This window comes from Galeopterus variegatus, unplaced genomic scaffold, assembly GCF_000696425.1.
Source record: "Galeopterus variegatus unplaced genomic scaffold, G_variegatus-3.0.2 Scaffold1249, whole genome shotgun sequence".
NCBI lineage: Eukaryota > Metazoa > Chordata > Mammalia > Dermoptera > Cynocephalidae > Galeopterus > Galeopterus variegatus.
This window is the reverse complement of record NW_007727360.1, coordinates 29,453-46,044: the sequence shown is the minus strand read 5'-3', so window position 1 is coordinate 46,044 and position 16,592 is coordinate 29,453. Positions and strand designations below refer to the sequence as shown.

The 16,592-nt window shown below is 47.0% G+C and overlaps 1 protein-coding gene and 1 non-coding gene across 2 annotated transcripts in view; both read right to left on the bottom strand.

Annotated features, from left to right (window-relative positions):
• Window positions 1-586: 586 nt before the first annotated feature.
• Window positions 587-16,592, bottom strand: part of NUGGC (nuclear GTPase, germinal center associated) — a 42,735-nt gene continuing 26,729 nt past the window's right edge. Inside the window, exons 13-18 of the mRNA XM_008575872.1 lie at window positions 9,910-10,067; window positions 8,245-8,383; window positions 7,342-7,450; window positions 6,727-6,863; window positions 4,300-4,390; window positions 587-890 (exon numbers count right to left, since the gene is read on the bottom strand). Coding sequence (XP_008574094.1) covers window positions 745-890; window positions 4,300-4,390; window positions 6,727-6,863; window positions 7,342-7,450; window positions 8,245-8,383; window positions 9,910-10,067 — 780 coding nt within the window. The 3' untranslated portion in view covers window positions 587-744. The remainder of the gene's footprint in view (window positions 891-4,299; window positions 4,391-6,726; window positions 6,864-7,341; window positions 7,451-8,244; window positions 8,384-9,909; window positions 10,068-16,592) is intronic.
• Window positions 12,928-13,000, bottom strand: TRNAM-CAU. Its single transcript has one exon. It is a non-coding gene; the product is annotated as a tRNA-Met (tRNA).

Here is a 16,592-nt window from a genome sequence, read left to right as displayed (position 1 = left end):
CAGAGAAGGAAGAGATTTGTAAAAATGTAAAACAATGTCACTCTTCTCACTACAGTTTTTGGAAAATGGCTTTTTTCATAAAAAATGTTAACATGTAATAGGTTTATTATTGTTACTTTTAAATGAATTAAAGTAAATAATTAAAGTAAATGAATTAGTAAATAATTGCTTAAATTTTCTGTTTTAATTTTGAATATAGTAAATATCAGTAGCTATAACCCACATAAACAAAAGCTCTGTAGGGTCCTCAATAATTTCTAAGAGCATAGGGTCCTAAGGTCCAAATGTTTGGGAAGTGCTGGCACTGGATAACACATCTGAGAAATGATGGAACTGGGTCTCACGTCCACCTACTCCCTAACCTGTGTTGTTCCCATGGCACAACATTGCCTCTTTATCCAAAAGTCTCATCACTATTAAAATGGGAAATTGAATTGGGTCTCTAAAGTTTTATTTGCAATTTTTTTCTTTAATATTTCAGGTTTCTGATGTTTAGATATTTTTCTTCGGTGAAGCACAAGTTTCTTGTCCCTGAAGTTTTATAACTCCACTGGAGATTCAAGTTCACTCTTTTTTGGCTATAAAATAAAATTAAGCTAGAAGCAACAATTTATTGAGTTTTATATTATATATAAAGCCCAAACAGTTGGGAGATGTTCTTTACTAGATTACAAAAAACAGAAGTAATTCTGATTATGTGGCTGCAGGCTTATTTTCCATCCCACTGGGGATAAGCCCCAAGAATTAAAGTTGTGTTCTGGGGGGTCCAGCTTTGCTGGGGGACATTCTCAGGAGGAAATCTTGCATGCCCCTCCGCAGCAGCGCATTCTCAGCCACCTCCCTCAGGCTTCTGTGTAGCTTTTCCATCTCCTTGTATTCATTTTTGACATCTACAAAAGAGCAGAAAGCATGCATGAGGAGTTAGTGTCTTTTTCAGAAATGTCTCCAGGAAACAGATCCCTCAAGAATGCTGTTATGACCTGGGTCATGTGTCCCAGAATATCAGATTGGAGTGGTGTCTGGGGATCACATAGTCCAATCTCCTTGTTTTATAAACAACCTGAATCAAACCAGGTATTCTTCCTCTTACCTGAAGGCTTGTCTCAGCATGGGGGTCACCCTAAAAAGAAACCCTGGGCAATCACTGGGCCTCGCAAGGCCTACTAAGGCCTCACGGGAGTTTGGTGGAGGGAGATACAAAGCAGATCGCGCATCAAAGCCTCCCCTAAGTCCTCTCCAGGCAGCTCTCTCCTCCCCCACCCATCTGCTCCCCCAGACCCCCTTCCAAGTGAACTTGCTCTCTTTGGTATCTCAGGTTTTCCACCAATGTTCTGTTAATTTTATGTGTCAATTTGTCTAGGCCACAGTGCTCAGATATTTGGTCAAACATTAGTCTGGATGTTTCTCCGAGGGGGGTTTTGGATGAGAGTTACATTCAAATCTGTGGACCTTGAGTAAAGCAGATTGCCCCCCCTTGGTTCATCCCATCAGCTAAAGGCCTGAATGGAACAAAAGGCTGCCCTCCCTGAGCAAGAGGGATTCCCCAGCAGATGGCCTGTGGCCCCCACCTCAGCATCGGCTCTGCCTCGTTCCCCAGCAGTTGGCCTTTGTACTCAAACTGCAACTCTTTCTGGAGTCTCCTGCTGGTTGGTCTCCCCTCACGGGAGTTTGGACTCTCCAAGCCTCCACAAATCTCTTCCTACATCTACGCGCACATCCTACTGGTTCTTTTTCTGGAGAACCCTGACTGGTACAGTTCTCCTTGAAGGGACACTTCAGAATGACCTTGGGGCTGGCTCTGGCATTGCTCCTGCTGCCTTTCCAACCCTGCTTGGCTCTATGTGACTCAGACTAGCCTGCCTGAGCCTGGCCAGCAGTGGGACTCATGCCTTGGGGTTAGAACCCTGTGTCTCTGTCTTGCTCCTCATCTGGAGGGCCTCCCTCCTCCCTCCTCCTCACTGCCTCTTAAATCCTGCCTGTCCTTCAAGGCTCCCCTGAGGCCTCAGCTTCCACAAAGCTTCCCCAGTGTCCCAGCCCTGAGTCGCCACTGTCTTCTGAATTGCTAGAATAACAACCTGGTGCCAGAGCAGGTCCTCCCTCAGTTCTTTGCTTAAGTGTCACATTCCCAGCGAGACCTTCCATGACCATCCACCCCCCTACCCCCAGCATTCCTGTCCCCTTTCCCTGCTTTATTTCCTTGCCACATATTTTACTTATGATTTGCTTATTGCCTGCCTTCCACCCGCTGGCTGTGAGCTCCAGGAAGGCGGGGGTTTTGTGTGTACTGCTCACTGCTGTGTCCTCAGCACCCAGAACACCGCTAGGCACCTAGGAGGTGATTATAATCACTAGCCCAGTGAACACATACCATCCAGTCTCATGATTTACATCCTTACATGTCTTGTCTCACCAACTGGGTAAGACCCTGAGAGCAGGGACTGCTTTTGAGATCTCTTTATAACCTTGGCACCTGGCACAGTTCCCCTACATGGTGTATATTTGTTGTTGATTGTGAAAGAAAGGAAGTACATGCAAACTATGGCAGGCTCCATTTACATCAAACTTAGGGGAACGTTTTGTGTCTGTGAGACCTGGATAGTTGAAAAACCTTTGAAAAGCAGGAGTTCCTTAAAGAAGACCAGTTGGATGACCAAAATCTTAAAATCTCAGCTTTCTGTGAAGGCCTAAACAGAGGTCATGAGGGAGTCTGATAAATTATAATGGGAGGGCATAGTGTCTCCTTCCCTAGAGACCAGTAAGAAGACCAGGTTAGATGTCCATCGAACTAGCCAGCAATGGGGATAACGTCTTCCAGAATGAGACATGAGTGTGGAGCAGATAGGCAGACACCGCAGCTGTGGCTTTCACTCTGGAAACTGCTCTGACCACGCTCGCCTGGGCATACTCGGCGGCAGCATCAGACCTAGTCTTTTTTTCTAGACGGCAACTATGCATGTGACTTAAAATTTAAAAGGCACAAAATATACAGAGTTCAGGGTAGGTATCCTGCCGTCCCCCATCTTCTAGCCTCCCAGTTCCCCTCCTTAGAGGCAACCAGTGTCACCAGCTACTTGGGTATGCCACGGAGATGTTTATGCATATACAAACGTACACACATGTGTTTCCTTTCTCTCTGACAAATGGCCACATATTTTTTCACTTTGCTTTTTGTTTTTAACTTTAAAATAAAGTTTGGAGATCATTTCATACCACTACATATAAAGCTGCTTTATTCTGTATAAAGCATGTGTATCTCATTTAATCTAACCAGTGCTCTACTGATAGAAATTTGAGTTGTTCCAGTTTTTGATATTATAAACAATGCTACTCTGAATAACCTTATCCATATGCCATTCTGCCCATGTATGAGGATATTTATAGGGTAAATTCCTAGAAGTAGGATTGCTGGGCCAAAGGATATATGTGTTTTTAATTTTGCTAGAAATTTCCCAGTTGCTTTTTGCATCAATTTACAATCTCCAGTTCATACCAGTGGCTCCAGTGGAGCCCACGGAACGAAAAGGGGGTGGCTGCCTGCAACAGGGCACATGCAGCTAGCGCTGCATTCCCAAGCTCCTGGTGGATCAAGAGAAACCTTTCTCCACCACCACCAGAAAATAAAAGATTTTTTTTTTTTTTTGACCGGTAAGAGGATTGCAACCCTTGGCACGGTGTGGTCTGCACCACGCTCAGCCAGTGAGTGCACCGGCCATCCCCATATAGGATCCGAACCCGCGGCCTCAGTGCTACCAGTGCCGCACTCTCCCAAGTGAGCCACAGGGCTGGCCCGAAAATAAAAGATTTTTATAGGGAGGTAACTTTTTTTTGTTGTTTTTTGGCAGCTGGCCAGTATAGGGATCCAAACCCTTGACCTTGATGTTATAACACCATGATCTAACTAACTGAGCTAACCAGCCAGCCCATAAGGAGGTATCAACTAACAGGAAAGGCTTTACGAATACAGCAAGGCAGAGCTATGGATTTGATTTTGCCACTTCCAGCTATGTGAACTTGGGCACATTACCTAATCTGAGTCTCTATTTCTGCATCTGCAAAATGGAGCAATATCATCTGTCTCTGAGTGCTAGGTGAGGATTCCATGAGACAGTACACACAAGCCTGTGGATAATGCGTGGTCTCCATAGGGCGCTTGGCAAAGGGCGGGGCGGTCATCATCATGGTCATCATCTCCATTCCTTGCCCTGGAAATTCTTCCTAACTTCATTTCTTCAAATTCAGTGAAGAACAACCACAGCCAGCAGCACAATTGCCTTTCATGCAAAAGTTTTATGGACTTACCTGCAAGCTCCTTGTAGAGCCCATCCCCCTGGGATGAGGCAAGGGTCAGCATGGTGGCAACACTGCCCTTCACCTTCTCTGTGATTGCACTCTGCATGACAAGGACAGGCTGTTAGGATGGCACAGCCCAAAGGTAAGTGGATCTTATGAAAGGGACCCGCCCAATCCCCCAGCTAGAGAGGGTACAGCCTAGGGTCGCCAGAGTCAGGTCCAGGGGTGACCCACATTAGAGTGCATCAAACGGCCCAGGAGTCAACAGGGCAATGTTCCTGTGGGTCCCCCCATCTTAGTGTCTCCCTTCCTGCCTGTCAAGACTTGGGGGGGCCTGCACCTCCAGAGCTGACTAACCCAATCAGGAGCTAATGAAGCTACACGGAGGCCTGCAGGAGGGAACGGCCACTGCAGAGAAGGAAAAGAGGGAGAGGGCTGGCCACTGTCCCACCCCCTTCCCGTGCCTTTAGTCACTGGAGCCTTGTGCGTTGGACATCTACTCTGTGTCCACACCTTACTAGACATGTCTGGTTCTTCTTCCCAACTGCCCCAAAAATGTCCTCTTGCTGCTCTCAGCCCTCTTATCAACTAAAGCTATTTTCCTCCCTCTTCTGCCCTGTGTCACTTTGAAAAATGCCAGACTCTTTCCGCTAGCCTGGCAAAGTCTGGTTTTGAACCTGGGTCACCCGACTCCGAACCTCAGGCTTTTTCTTCAACACATCAGACCAAGAGCTCTAGCCTTGAGCTAATACCTTAAGCCATATAGGCTTCAGCCTCCTTGTCTTTAAGATCAGGGAACGGGAGAGCCGCAGTTCCTAACATAGCAGAAGGGGCCACGTCACTGGAGGGGAAAACACACCAGCAAGCCGCACAACTCATTACATATCAGAGGCTAATCAGAGGGCTCACCAAAACACAATTCCACTCTTCAAGTTATAAGAACATTATGAAGAGGTCATTTTTTTAAAACCAGTAGATCTTCACAAATTAAACTTGTATAAAAAGAAATTCCATCCATTTTGTAGAACTAAAATACTTTAAACAATTAAAAGTTAACTGGTTTTCTTGAAAGAAAAAAAAGGGATCAGGGAATGAGATCGCTCTGTAGTCTTGTCCAGCTTTAACTTCCTACATTTCTGTGATTTAAGATACATTTGGGGCTGTGTGGTTAGCTCAGTTGGTTAGAGAACAGTGTTGTAACACCAAGGTCAAGGGTTCAGATCCCCATAGAGGCCAGTCACCAAAAAAAAAAAGACACACACACACACACACACTGATACCCTGGTACAGGGCCAATGTACTAATTATTTTTCAGTGGAATTGTTTTCTTGGGCACCTGAAGATCCCGTTTCTGTGTACGCAATGGGGATTTGCTCTGCAGAGTTTGGCCTATTTCCAGCATGTATCTGTAGACTGTGACAGTATGCTAAATGGTTGAAACTAAACTGCTACTGGCAAGCAAGATATTTCTTTGCTGACTCCATGGGAAATTACGTGCTTTGTATGGTGGAGAAAGGTATTTTCCAAAACCACAGTGGTGGGGGAGGTGAAGAGACTGTGCAGAAGCGGGTGGGAGATGTTTCAAGAAGGTGGTTCAAAGGTGGACTGAAATAGCAACTGGCCGGCTTCCTCGGGTGTTTAGGAGAGAGGGTCAGCTGAGCCTGGACCAGGGCAGAAGAATTTGGACCTGGGGTGGGGGGATGGGGGCACAGTAATGGCTTGGACAAAGACAAAAAAGATTTCTATGACTTCGGGGGGAGAGGGTGGCAAGCCAAGAGACTCAGAGCTGAGGCTAAACAGTCCAAGAGTACTTGAGAGAAGCAGTTTGTCCCAAGCAAACTATTGGGAACTGTCTTCCGAGGTGGGCAGAATGAGACCTGAATCTACACTAGGTGCTATAACTGTGCCCCTGACATGTATTTACTGACATCTGATGTAGACAAGACACTTCCCTCATTTAAAAATCTGTCTAGGGACTGTGCTAGTGTTGGAGATGCTGCAGCCAGGTGACCCGGTCCCCCATCCCAGTGCTGCATCTTGCTAGCTGTGTGGCCTGTGTGTTCTCAGCCTAAAATGAGAACAGTCATAGAGCCTGCTTCACAGACTTGCCGGAGATTAAATGAGCCCTTGTATGTCGTGAGCTGAGCACCCCTTCTGGATATTGTTCTACTGATGACTTAGAGAGGTGAGATGCAGAGACAGCCAGAGGGCTGCATTTCTGAAGTCACAGTCCCACAAAGGCACCAACGTCCCGTGTGCAGCCACGAAGAAAGAACACTGAGTGCCAGTGGCCCCCTCTGCCAGCATCGAGGGCACTGGCTAGGCCCTTCTGGTTCCACTGGGGCCCAGATGCCTTCTTCCCCCATCTGCACCTGCTTCCCCAGCTCCCCCACAAGCCTCCCTGGGCCTGGGGTTCTGACCGTGGGGATGGAATACCTTCAGTTGCTGGAACTGGTGCTGCATCCTCTCCTGAGCCCTTTCAAACATGCCCTCAGCCACCTGCCGGTCCACCCCTCTTCGGAGGACGTCCTTCATTCTCTCACATGCTTTTTTGCCAGTGATCTGAGCTGCCTCTGGCAAAAACAGTGGCCACCATCACACCCCAGCAAGGCCTTGCTTAGGAAGCTTTGGTGTCAGAAAGAAAAACAAGCAGGCAGCAAACAGAAACATACACACACGTGTATATACATGCATATACAAAATAACCCCTTCGATACCTAGATAATAACTGTCATTCACAAAATCACAAAATCTAATGAGTGAATTAAGCAGAAGCTTACAAAATCACCCCTCCCCTCAAAACTGGGGCCAGAGAACAAGGAGGAGCCTGACAGTGAGTTCATACATACTTAAAGAAAGGAAGAATGAGAACCGGATACTGCGTTCCTAGCTCCTCTCCCATGCCCTTACTCACGTGTAGACCAAGAGGGTCGAGGGCTCAGGATGCAGGAGGACAAGTCCATGGAGGGAAGGAGAGAGTTGCAGAAAAGGAAGCAAAAGGAGCCGACAGGAAGACCCCCAAGGGAGTGAAATGCTGCCCTGGAGCCCCACCTTCGTAGCAGGGCTTCAGGTCGTTCTGAACGGAGGCGGTGATAGACGAGTAGATCCTCCTCTTCCTTCTGAGCACTTGTCCCTCCAGGCCTCCCAGGATGGCGCTTATCTGAGAAGCCAGATGGACAGAAGGCCACCTGGGATGACTCCCTCCACAGAAGCAGCCCTGCCTGTGGTCACCCTTCCCCCCCTGGCTTACACCATTTACAAATTGTCTGTCAGTTCAGGTAGGCTGAGAGCTTCCCAAGGACTGGAGCCTGGAACTCTGTCCTGAGCATCTTCATGCCCCAAAGTGCTACTCAGGGTGCCAGGTACCTACACACTACTCAGTAAATACAAGTATTATTGAGTTGGACTCAGGCACGGGCAAAGTCCTGGAATTGGCTGTCTTTGGGGGGTCAGGGGAGGCACAAGCTATTTCTCTAGTATCATCATGTGATTTGGGCTGGTCCTGGAAGAAAATGAGTCACAGACAAGAGCCTTGAGTCCTCAAAACTAAAAAATGACGCTCAAAAACATAACTGACTTCTTGAAGCTTCACTGCTTTGGGGACTGAGTCATAAGACTGGCAAAAACGAAGCACAGCTAGTGACAATGTGGCAAGTAGATGCACCTCTTCGTAGGTCTAAGGATGCTTTGCTGATTCTTCCTGGGCACTGAGTCAACTTTACAACTGTGCATGCACTATCAGTTGCATGGAACAAAGTCTGCCTCGGTGCCCCACACCTCCGTGATGGTCTTAGGACCCTTTGCTCTCCCCCCTCCCATGAGGGTTCGTATTTCACAGTCCAGATCCTGCATACTCCGGGGACAAGCAGAGAGGGACAGGCAACATCTCAGACCCACTGGGGAAGAAAGCCACTGCCCGGCCTCACCACCCTCTTCCCTTTGCAAGGAACTTACCTCCTGAATCAGGAAACTTTTTTTGCAGCTGTCATATTTCCAGCCATTTCTCATCCCGATTTCCATCATTTTCTCCTGCAGGGAGTGCTTAAAAGCTTCTATGTGAGGCATCAGAGCTAAGCCAGTGGGATTCCCAGCCCTATAGAAGAAAGCAATGTAAAAGGTAAGAGACAGTGGTAGCTATTGCAGGGGCTAAAACAAACATTAAACTAGCTGGTGTCCTTTCATTCATTTTTAAGAGAAGAGGGACAAGATCTAACAGTTATCAGATCCCTGGAATGTGCCGGGCCCTAAACATGAAAACCTATGAAGTCAGTGTGGTGGTGCCCATTTTACAGATGAGAAAGTTGAGGTTTAGAGAAGACGACTTATGTGTCCAAGGTCACACAGCTAGTAAGCAACAAAGACAGGCTTTGAACACTGAGCCTCAAGACTCATAGTCTTTCCACCGCCAAGGTGTCTCTACTTGAAAGAGTGGGACTTAAATTACACATTAAAAGACAGGTAAGATTTGGGGAAGTGTGAAAGAGGAATTATTCTCCATGGGACAGCACAGTGAGCCAAGTTTCAGAATCTTTCAGGAGGAAGAAGTGGGAGGCTATAGAGGAGAGAATATAGGCACTAAATCCTAGCTCTCTACTCATGAGCTAGGTGACACTGGGAGAGTTGTACAATTCTAAATCTGTTTGTTCATGTGTAAAAAGGCAGAAGCCACTTCACAGGGTTTGGGGGAGCATTTAGTGAGATGGTACTTGCAAAGTGCTTGTCACGGTGCCCAGGACATCTCAGTTGCTCTTTGTTACCTGTAGGCTGGCCACAGCGGAGAGCTGGTTCCAGGCAACAGGGCAGGCGAATGTTGCAAAGGCAAGTTGGGGGCAGGTGGGTGTCTTGGGTGCCATCCTAAGGAATTTGGAGTTTTTCTTACAGACTTGTAAACAGGGGTGTGGGGTGGGCACAGGTGACATGGCAGGATCCAAGTGTTTACAGAAAGGTGGGGGCAGGAGCGGTGGCACTGGGAAGGACACAAGCAAAGGTGGCAGAAAGGTCCAAGCAGCAGCAGGGGGCCAACCAGGTGACATGCCAGTGGGGAAGGGGATGGAGGCTGGGGACAAGCTGCTGCACTTGGGGATTTGGAGATTTTGTTTTTGCTGATGGAGGAAAGAACCGGAGGTTGGGGAGGGTGGCAGGAGGGGGCACTAAGGAGGTACACACACCCGCAAGCCACGCCATGCTTGTGAGCAGGCAGCGTGCCAGAAACACAAAGTGTCCTCAGGGAGCCACATCCTGCTGCATTCAGGGAAAGCTCTGAAGGCTTTCAGGGGTTTGCTTGATTCCACTCCCTCCATTCAAAATACCCTGCCCCAGGCTCAGATCCCTATGAAAATGTATCCCCTACTGCATGTATGAGATATTTGAAAAATAATGGAAATCATAACATTAGTCTGAAAGCAATATCTCAGTCTGTACTCCAGGTCACTATGGGAAATTTTTAAATAAACCAAACCCAGAGGCTTTTGTGTTTTGCCAAAGACTCAGCTTTCGTTATCAAGTTACGAGCTACTCTTCACACTTCAAGGTCCAAAGTGTAAATTCTTAATGATGAGACTGTAACTCAATGTTCTTCAGATGTCTGTTCACGAAAGCTCAAGATGAAAGATCCTTTACCTAAAAATGCCTCCAAACACAGGGTCAATTTGGTCATAGATGGGCTGGGTGATGGCTTCATTCAGATCGATTCTTGGCAAAGTCCTGGAGGCATAGACGCCATTTTTCAGGCAAACAGCTTTTAGAGTCTGGTGAAAGCCTTGGTTTCCCTTACTCCTCTAGATAATCAAACAATAAATGAACAGAATTAGTAGGTGTTAACAAGGTCACAGGATCAGTATTTCATTGCCTTTGGCCAAAGGCTGTTACCAAAAATCACAGGAAAGAGTAGAGACATGATCTTTGAACATATCCTTAAGCTAGACAGGGAGGACGGCAGTCTCACTTCCAGGCTGGGGGGGGGTGCCCCTGCCCTGGGCTTCCAAAGTGCCCCGTGCTCACTTTGCTTACAACTCTCTCATGCGATTTTGTATTTGTTGGTTTGCTCATTTGTCAGGCTGGTCGAGATCAGGCACATCTCACCCACCTTCATGTCCTCAACATCTGACATCAACTTAAGCAGTGCTTGAGAAATATTTGTTAAATGAGCAATCATTGAATGAATGAATACATGAAGAAATGAATGAAAATGTGCTATGAGCTGACAGTAAGTATTTGTCTTGGATTTTCTACATCTGGTCCAAATGTCTTGTACTTTTTGTTAAATATTTAAAGAAATACAGTTTGATTTGTATACCTTGGTGATTGTTTTCCCCAGGGAAATAAATTCATAAATCAGAGGGAAAAAGTGTTGAAAAGCTGGAGCTGTAAGAGACATTAATCCATTCTAGCCAGATGGTGATCATTAGTAAAGAGAATAAAGGCACCATTTGCTAAAATTTCAATAGAGGGCTTTGTGATCTTTAATCAATGATACATATTTTAAGGAAATATGTTTTAAGTGAATTGCTGCATAGCATGATACAGTTGGCATGATACGCTCTTTATATGTGTGTGTGTACTCTTTTCACTTAATATTACAACATGAGCATATCCCCAAATCATTGTAAATACATTCCAAAAAATCATCTTCATAAGCATGGAATATAACATCATACGGATGTAGAATAATTCATTTTACCATTCTGTTACTTTTAGACATTTAGGTTACTTTACTGTGTTGAGTAGTGATAGAATGTTAGTATATAAATGTTTGCCCAAATTTCTGATTACAAAGGAATGTTATTGATCAGACAGGAACACCTTGGGCATGTTTGTTGTCCCAGAGAAAGAAGGGCTGATGAGGGAGGGCACAGTGGGTGTGCTGAAGTCCCCATGAAGCCTGAAAAAGGCTCGTGTTGCTCCTTCCTTTCACAAGCAAACTGTCTCCACGGGGTGGCCCCCACTTTGTGCCTTCACCTTCTCAGCACCCACTCACTCACTCACTTTTTGTGATCTGGGTTCTTCAACCATTGGACAGAAACAGTTGTCTTCAGGGTTACTTGGCCATCTATTGCTACAAAACAATCTACCCCAAATGTAGTGGTGTTACGGCTTAAAAAACAGTGAACATTACTATTATCTCTCACGGATTCAGTGGGTCAGGATGTGGGGGTGGCTTGGCTGGCCACTTCTGGCTCAGGGTTTCTCATGAGGTCTGTTCAGGCATGGCTGTGCTATGGTCACCTGCACTGGGCTGGGGGATCTGCTTCCAAGGACATGTGGCTGCAAGCTGGTGCTGGAGACTGGCCTCAGGAAGGAGCCCTCAGCTCCTCTCCATGTGGGTCTCTCCACACGGCAGCTTGATGTCAGCACATGGGGGCTGGTTTCCCTCTGAGCAAGTGATCCAAGAGACCACCGTGGAGGCCTCTGTGGCCCTTAGTGACTTAGCCTCAGAAGCTACACAGCGTCACCTCTGCAGCATTCTGCTAGTCTCAGAAACTAGCCTGGTTCAATGCAGGGGGAGACTCCACAAGGGCATGAATACCAGGCAGTGAGGAACCCTGGGTGCCATCTCGGAGGCTGCCCACCACAGTCACCAGTACATAACCACTGACAAAGTTTGGATCTGTTGTTCCCTCAAAGCTCCTGTGGAAATCTGATCCCCAATGTGGCAATGTCAGAGCTGTTTGGGTCATGGGGAGCAGATCCCTCATGAGTGGATTAATACCCTCCTGGGGGAGAGTAGTGAGTGAGTTCTTGCTCTATTAGTTCTCACGAGAGCTGGTTGTTTAAAGGACCCTGGCACTGCCCCTCCTTCTCTCTCTGGCTTCCTCTCACTCTGTGATCTTGCACCTGCCATCTGCCTGCCACTTTCCACTGTGAGTAGAAGTGGCCTGAGGCCTGTGCCAGATTAAGCTGTCCCAGAATCATGGGCCAAATAAACCTCTTCCTTATAAATTACCCAGTTTCAGGTATTCTGTTATAGCAGCACAAAAGTGGACTAATACACCATAATGGCCAAGTCTAATGGCCATCCACATCCTAATTTTCTTTGGCATCTCAGAAGCATCTGATAATTTCCTTCTTAACAAATTTTCTTGCCTTGGTTTTCTTGTTCGAAAATAAGAAATAAAGCATTACTCTAAAAATAAGTATAAAAAAATAAGAAAATAGGCCTTACACTATTTCCTTCTCCTACTACCTCTCAGACTAATCCTTCTCCACCCCCTTCCCTGGCTCTTTTTCATTCTTCTGCTCCCTAAATGTGTCCTTTTTATGAGGACATTTCATATCCTTGTCCTCTCTACTTCTCAATTCCATGCACTCCTGTAGGTTCAACTATCAATTCCATGTAGGTGACCTCCAGCCCCACCTCTCTCTAGGGCCCGAAGTCCACACTTCTCTCATTTTATTAGACATTCTTTTTTTTTTCCTTTTTGTCTTTTTTCGTGACCGGCAGCGGATCGCAACCCTCAGTGTCGCGCCCGTACCGGACCGGGACCGGCAACGGGATCGCAACCCTCGGTGCCGCACCCGCACCTCGCTCAGCCAGTGAGCAGGTCTGTATGTGGGATCCGAACCCTTGGGCGGGAGCACCGCCGCGCTTCCCAAGTGGCGCACTGTAGCAGTGCGCCACCGGGCCGGCCAAAACTACACTGCCCTCTCTCAGGCTCGAACTCAGGACCTTCAGATTATGGGACTGACGTGCTGCCTACTGCGCTAAGAAGGCAGGTTATTAGACATTCTACCTGCACTAAACACTAAATACATGATCTCCAACACTGAGTACATTGCTTCCCCCACCACTTAACCCAGAGATAAGCTCCTCCCCATCATCTCCTTACTCCTTTTTCAAATTGATGAGATCTCCTTTCTCTTATGTGCAAATCTTCCCAGAAGTCTTGCCTCCTTGCTCCCCCACAAACTCCACATCTGAACTATCGACAATCTCGATCGAGACATCCTTCAAATTTGCTCTCCAAGCCATCTCTTCCTCTCTATCCCATTTGCTACAACCCTTGTTCAGACCCTGCTGTGTCTCATCTGATCTCAGCATCTCCTAACTGGGCTCTCTGCCTCCAGTATTTCCCAAAGCGTTGAGCTTCCTGTAGCATACTTCTGATGAAGCCACTCTCCTGCTCAAAATTTCAGTATATTCAAACTCGTTAGCCTGGTCTAAAGTCTCCACCAAGCTGACTCTTTCCAGCCTGACACCCCAGAACCCTGCTGTGTGTGCTTTAAGCTACAGTTAGATAGACTGATCCACCTGCTGGTTCTCCAAAGTGTTTTCTCCTTCCTCACCTGGAATGCCCACCCTTCCCTCTATTCTTCTGCCTATGGAAACACCACTGATCTTTCAGGGCCAGGCTCCATATCACCCTCTTGAAGCCTTATTGGATTGTCCTCTAATGAGCCCTGGGACTTCTTTCCCAACATCCACTCCCCCTTCACCTGGCAATTCCAGTTGTCCCCTACCTAGTCCTTCTGCTCCAGAGGATATTAACTCTATCTCCAGCTCCAGGATGGGACACATACACAGGCTTAAGCTATTAGGCATGAGGCATTCTCTTGTTTCAGAGATCCGTTAGAAATAGGCATGGAACCTATTTAGAGCCAAAGAAACACCAAGGAAGGTTTGCTCGGGTTTCTGAGAAGTTTCTTCACTCTTATGAGAGAGCAACTTCCTCTAGACCTGTGGTTTTCAACCTGGAGTGATTTTGTCACAACTGAAGAGTGGTGGGTGCTATTGGCATCCAATGGGTAGAGTCCAGGGACACTAAACACCCTGTGATTCATAGGACAGCCCCTCACAACAAAGAATGATCTGGCCCAAAATGTCAATAATGCCGAGGTTGACAGACCCTGCTCCAGAGCCTGTGGAGGACGGATGTGAATCCAAGAACAGCTACACCCATGCCGTATTGGGAGGGAAACGGCCTGAGATGAGGCCCACACAGATGAGAACAAGGGCCTTAGAGGAGGAGGCCCAGGGCCACTGATTCAGCTCATCCTCCAGGCCCCGCTTCCTCCAGCTCCCAGACAGGAGGGCCAGTACACCTCCTTATCATTTAGGCTGGCTTGAGGGAGGGACTCTGATTTGCATCCAAAAGATTTCAACCTGCCCCCCCCCCCCAGGATGCGCTCCCTCCTCTGAACATCTGGAGCACGTTGTGGCTCTCCCAGGGTCCTCACCAACAGGCTACCTTTTGTTCCAGTTCTCCACATGCTGTCCTAATTCCTCTGAGCAGAGAGTGGATCCCCCAAAACTAATAATAATAATGGTTGACTTATATTAAACTCTATATACTGAATTCCTTGGTCAAGCTCAGGGACTATATCTTTACGACAACCCTACAATATGGGTACAATGGTGCCCATTTTACACATAAGGAACCTGAGGCACAAAGAGGTTAAGTGACTTGTCACAGTCACATAGCTGACAGACGGGGAAGCAGAGATGCAAACCAGAACCTGTGTCCTTCACCATGGGATACGCTGACTCTTAGCAATCAAGCCTTGTGTTCAACAGTCCTTGTTTCATGAAGAAATGAATGCATGTGCCAAAATGTACTATTTTTATTGGGATTTGCAAATGTTAAACTGTGTCACTGGTTGGCAATGACAAGTAGCTACAACAGTTTGCAGAAGACAGTTTAGGAGATGCGACCAGGCACCAGTAGGGACTGGGTGCCTCGGTTCTGAAGTTTCATAGGCCTGTGTTAGATGTGGAGTCCATGTGTGGCCACGGAAAAGGTACTCAGGCTCTTTAAGCCTACAAAATTAAAATAATAATATGGGTGTTTGCCACACAGAATGGTTGTGAGGGCTGAACAAGGTAATATGCACAGTGTCTGGGCCCAGAGTAAGCACATGCTCATGTTTACTGAACAAATGAATGCACACTCACCACATGCACGACTACTCAGCCCCCAGCCCAGCCGTGGAAGACATGCCAGTGCTCACTCTCCTGTGGCCAGACACTAACAGTCCTCCCCAGTGACCCCAGAATCCTTCCGACTTATTTACTCTTTCAGCTTTTAGTTCTTTTAGCATTCATCCTCTGTCATACACTAGAGGTGTCTCCTACTTCCCTTTTATCCCAAGTGCAGCACATATACCTGCTAATCTAGATGCTTAAACAAGCTTTTACATGAAATATGCAGATAACCCCCAGGAGAGGCCGTGTGCTAGAAAGCTAGTATCCTCTGGTATAAAAGGCCACAGAAATGCAAGAGCTCCATTAATGCACAACCCTGCGCACATTTTTCACTGCTAACATTCCAACTTTCCAGCTCATAATAAAAACTACCACCGCACATACTCCACGCACTGCTCCCGGCTCTAGAGACCTCCCTCCACACCATCCTTGCACATGAGCAGTGTCTGTCATCTGTCACCCCTTACTCACCATGGACCTTACGGACTGAATTGTGTCCCCCCGCCTCCACAAAGTTCATATGTTGAAGCCCTAACCCCATGAAACTGTGTTTGGAGACAGGGTCTTGAAGAGGTAACTAAGGTTAACCAAGGTCATAGGTTGGGGCCCTAATTGAACAGGTCCCTGTAGGAAGAGAGAGACATCAGGAGTGTGTGTGCATGGAGGAAAGACCACGTGAGGACACATGGGAGGGTGGCCGTCTGCAGGTCAAAGAGCGAGGTCTCAGAAGAAATCACCTGCCGACACCTTGATCTTGGATCTCCAGCCTTCAGAACTATGAGAAAATAATTTTTATTGTTTAAGCCACTCCATCTGTGGTATTCTGTCCCAGCAGCCATGGCAAACTGTTACAGTGGGCCTTTTTTCACCCTCTCGTCTTAGATAAATACTGCCTTGCATTTACATTTCATCCCTCAGAAACCCCACACAACTATAACATCAGGGTCAAGGGTTCGGATCCCCGTACACAGCCAGCCACCAAAAAAGAAAGAAAAGAAAAAGAAGGAAAGGAAAGGAAAGAGAGAGAAACCACATATGACGAAATAAGAAATAAAACAATTTGCATGCCAAGTGAGAGCTTCCAAGATGTTTTCTACTGTGTAATCAAATCCATACTGACATCAATGCCACAAGACAGGCGGGGACAAGCATTTAGCATCCCCATTTTACAGAAGAGAAAAACAAGAGGTTTTAATGGGTTTAGGGATGTGAATGGATTTGGGGTCTTGCCCAGGGCTACATATACAGTAGATGTTTGGTGGAGCTGGCGCTCAAACCAAGACCCAGCTCCTAAATTCCAACTGTCTCTGCTGAATCGTGCACTTCCCTGGTCCCGCTAACCACAGCTGTGCAAGTCCTATGTGGGCTTTCTAACGTTCAGTTT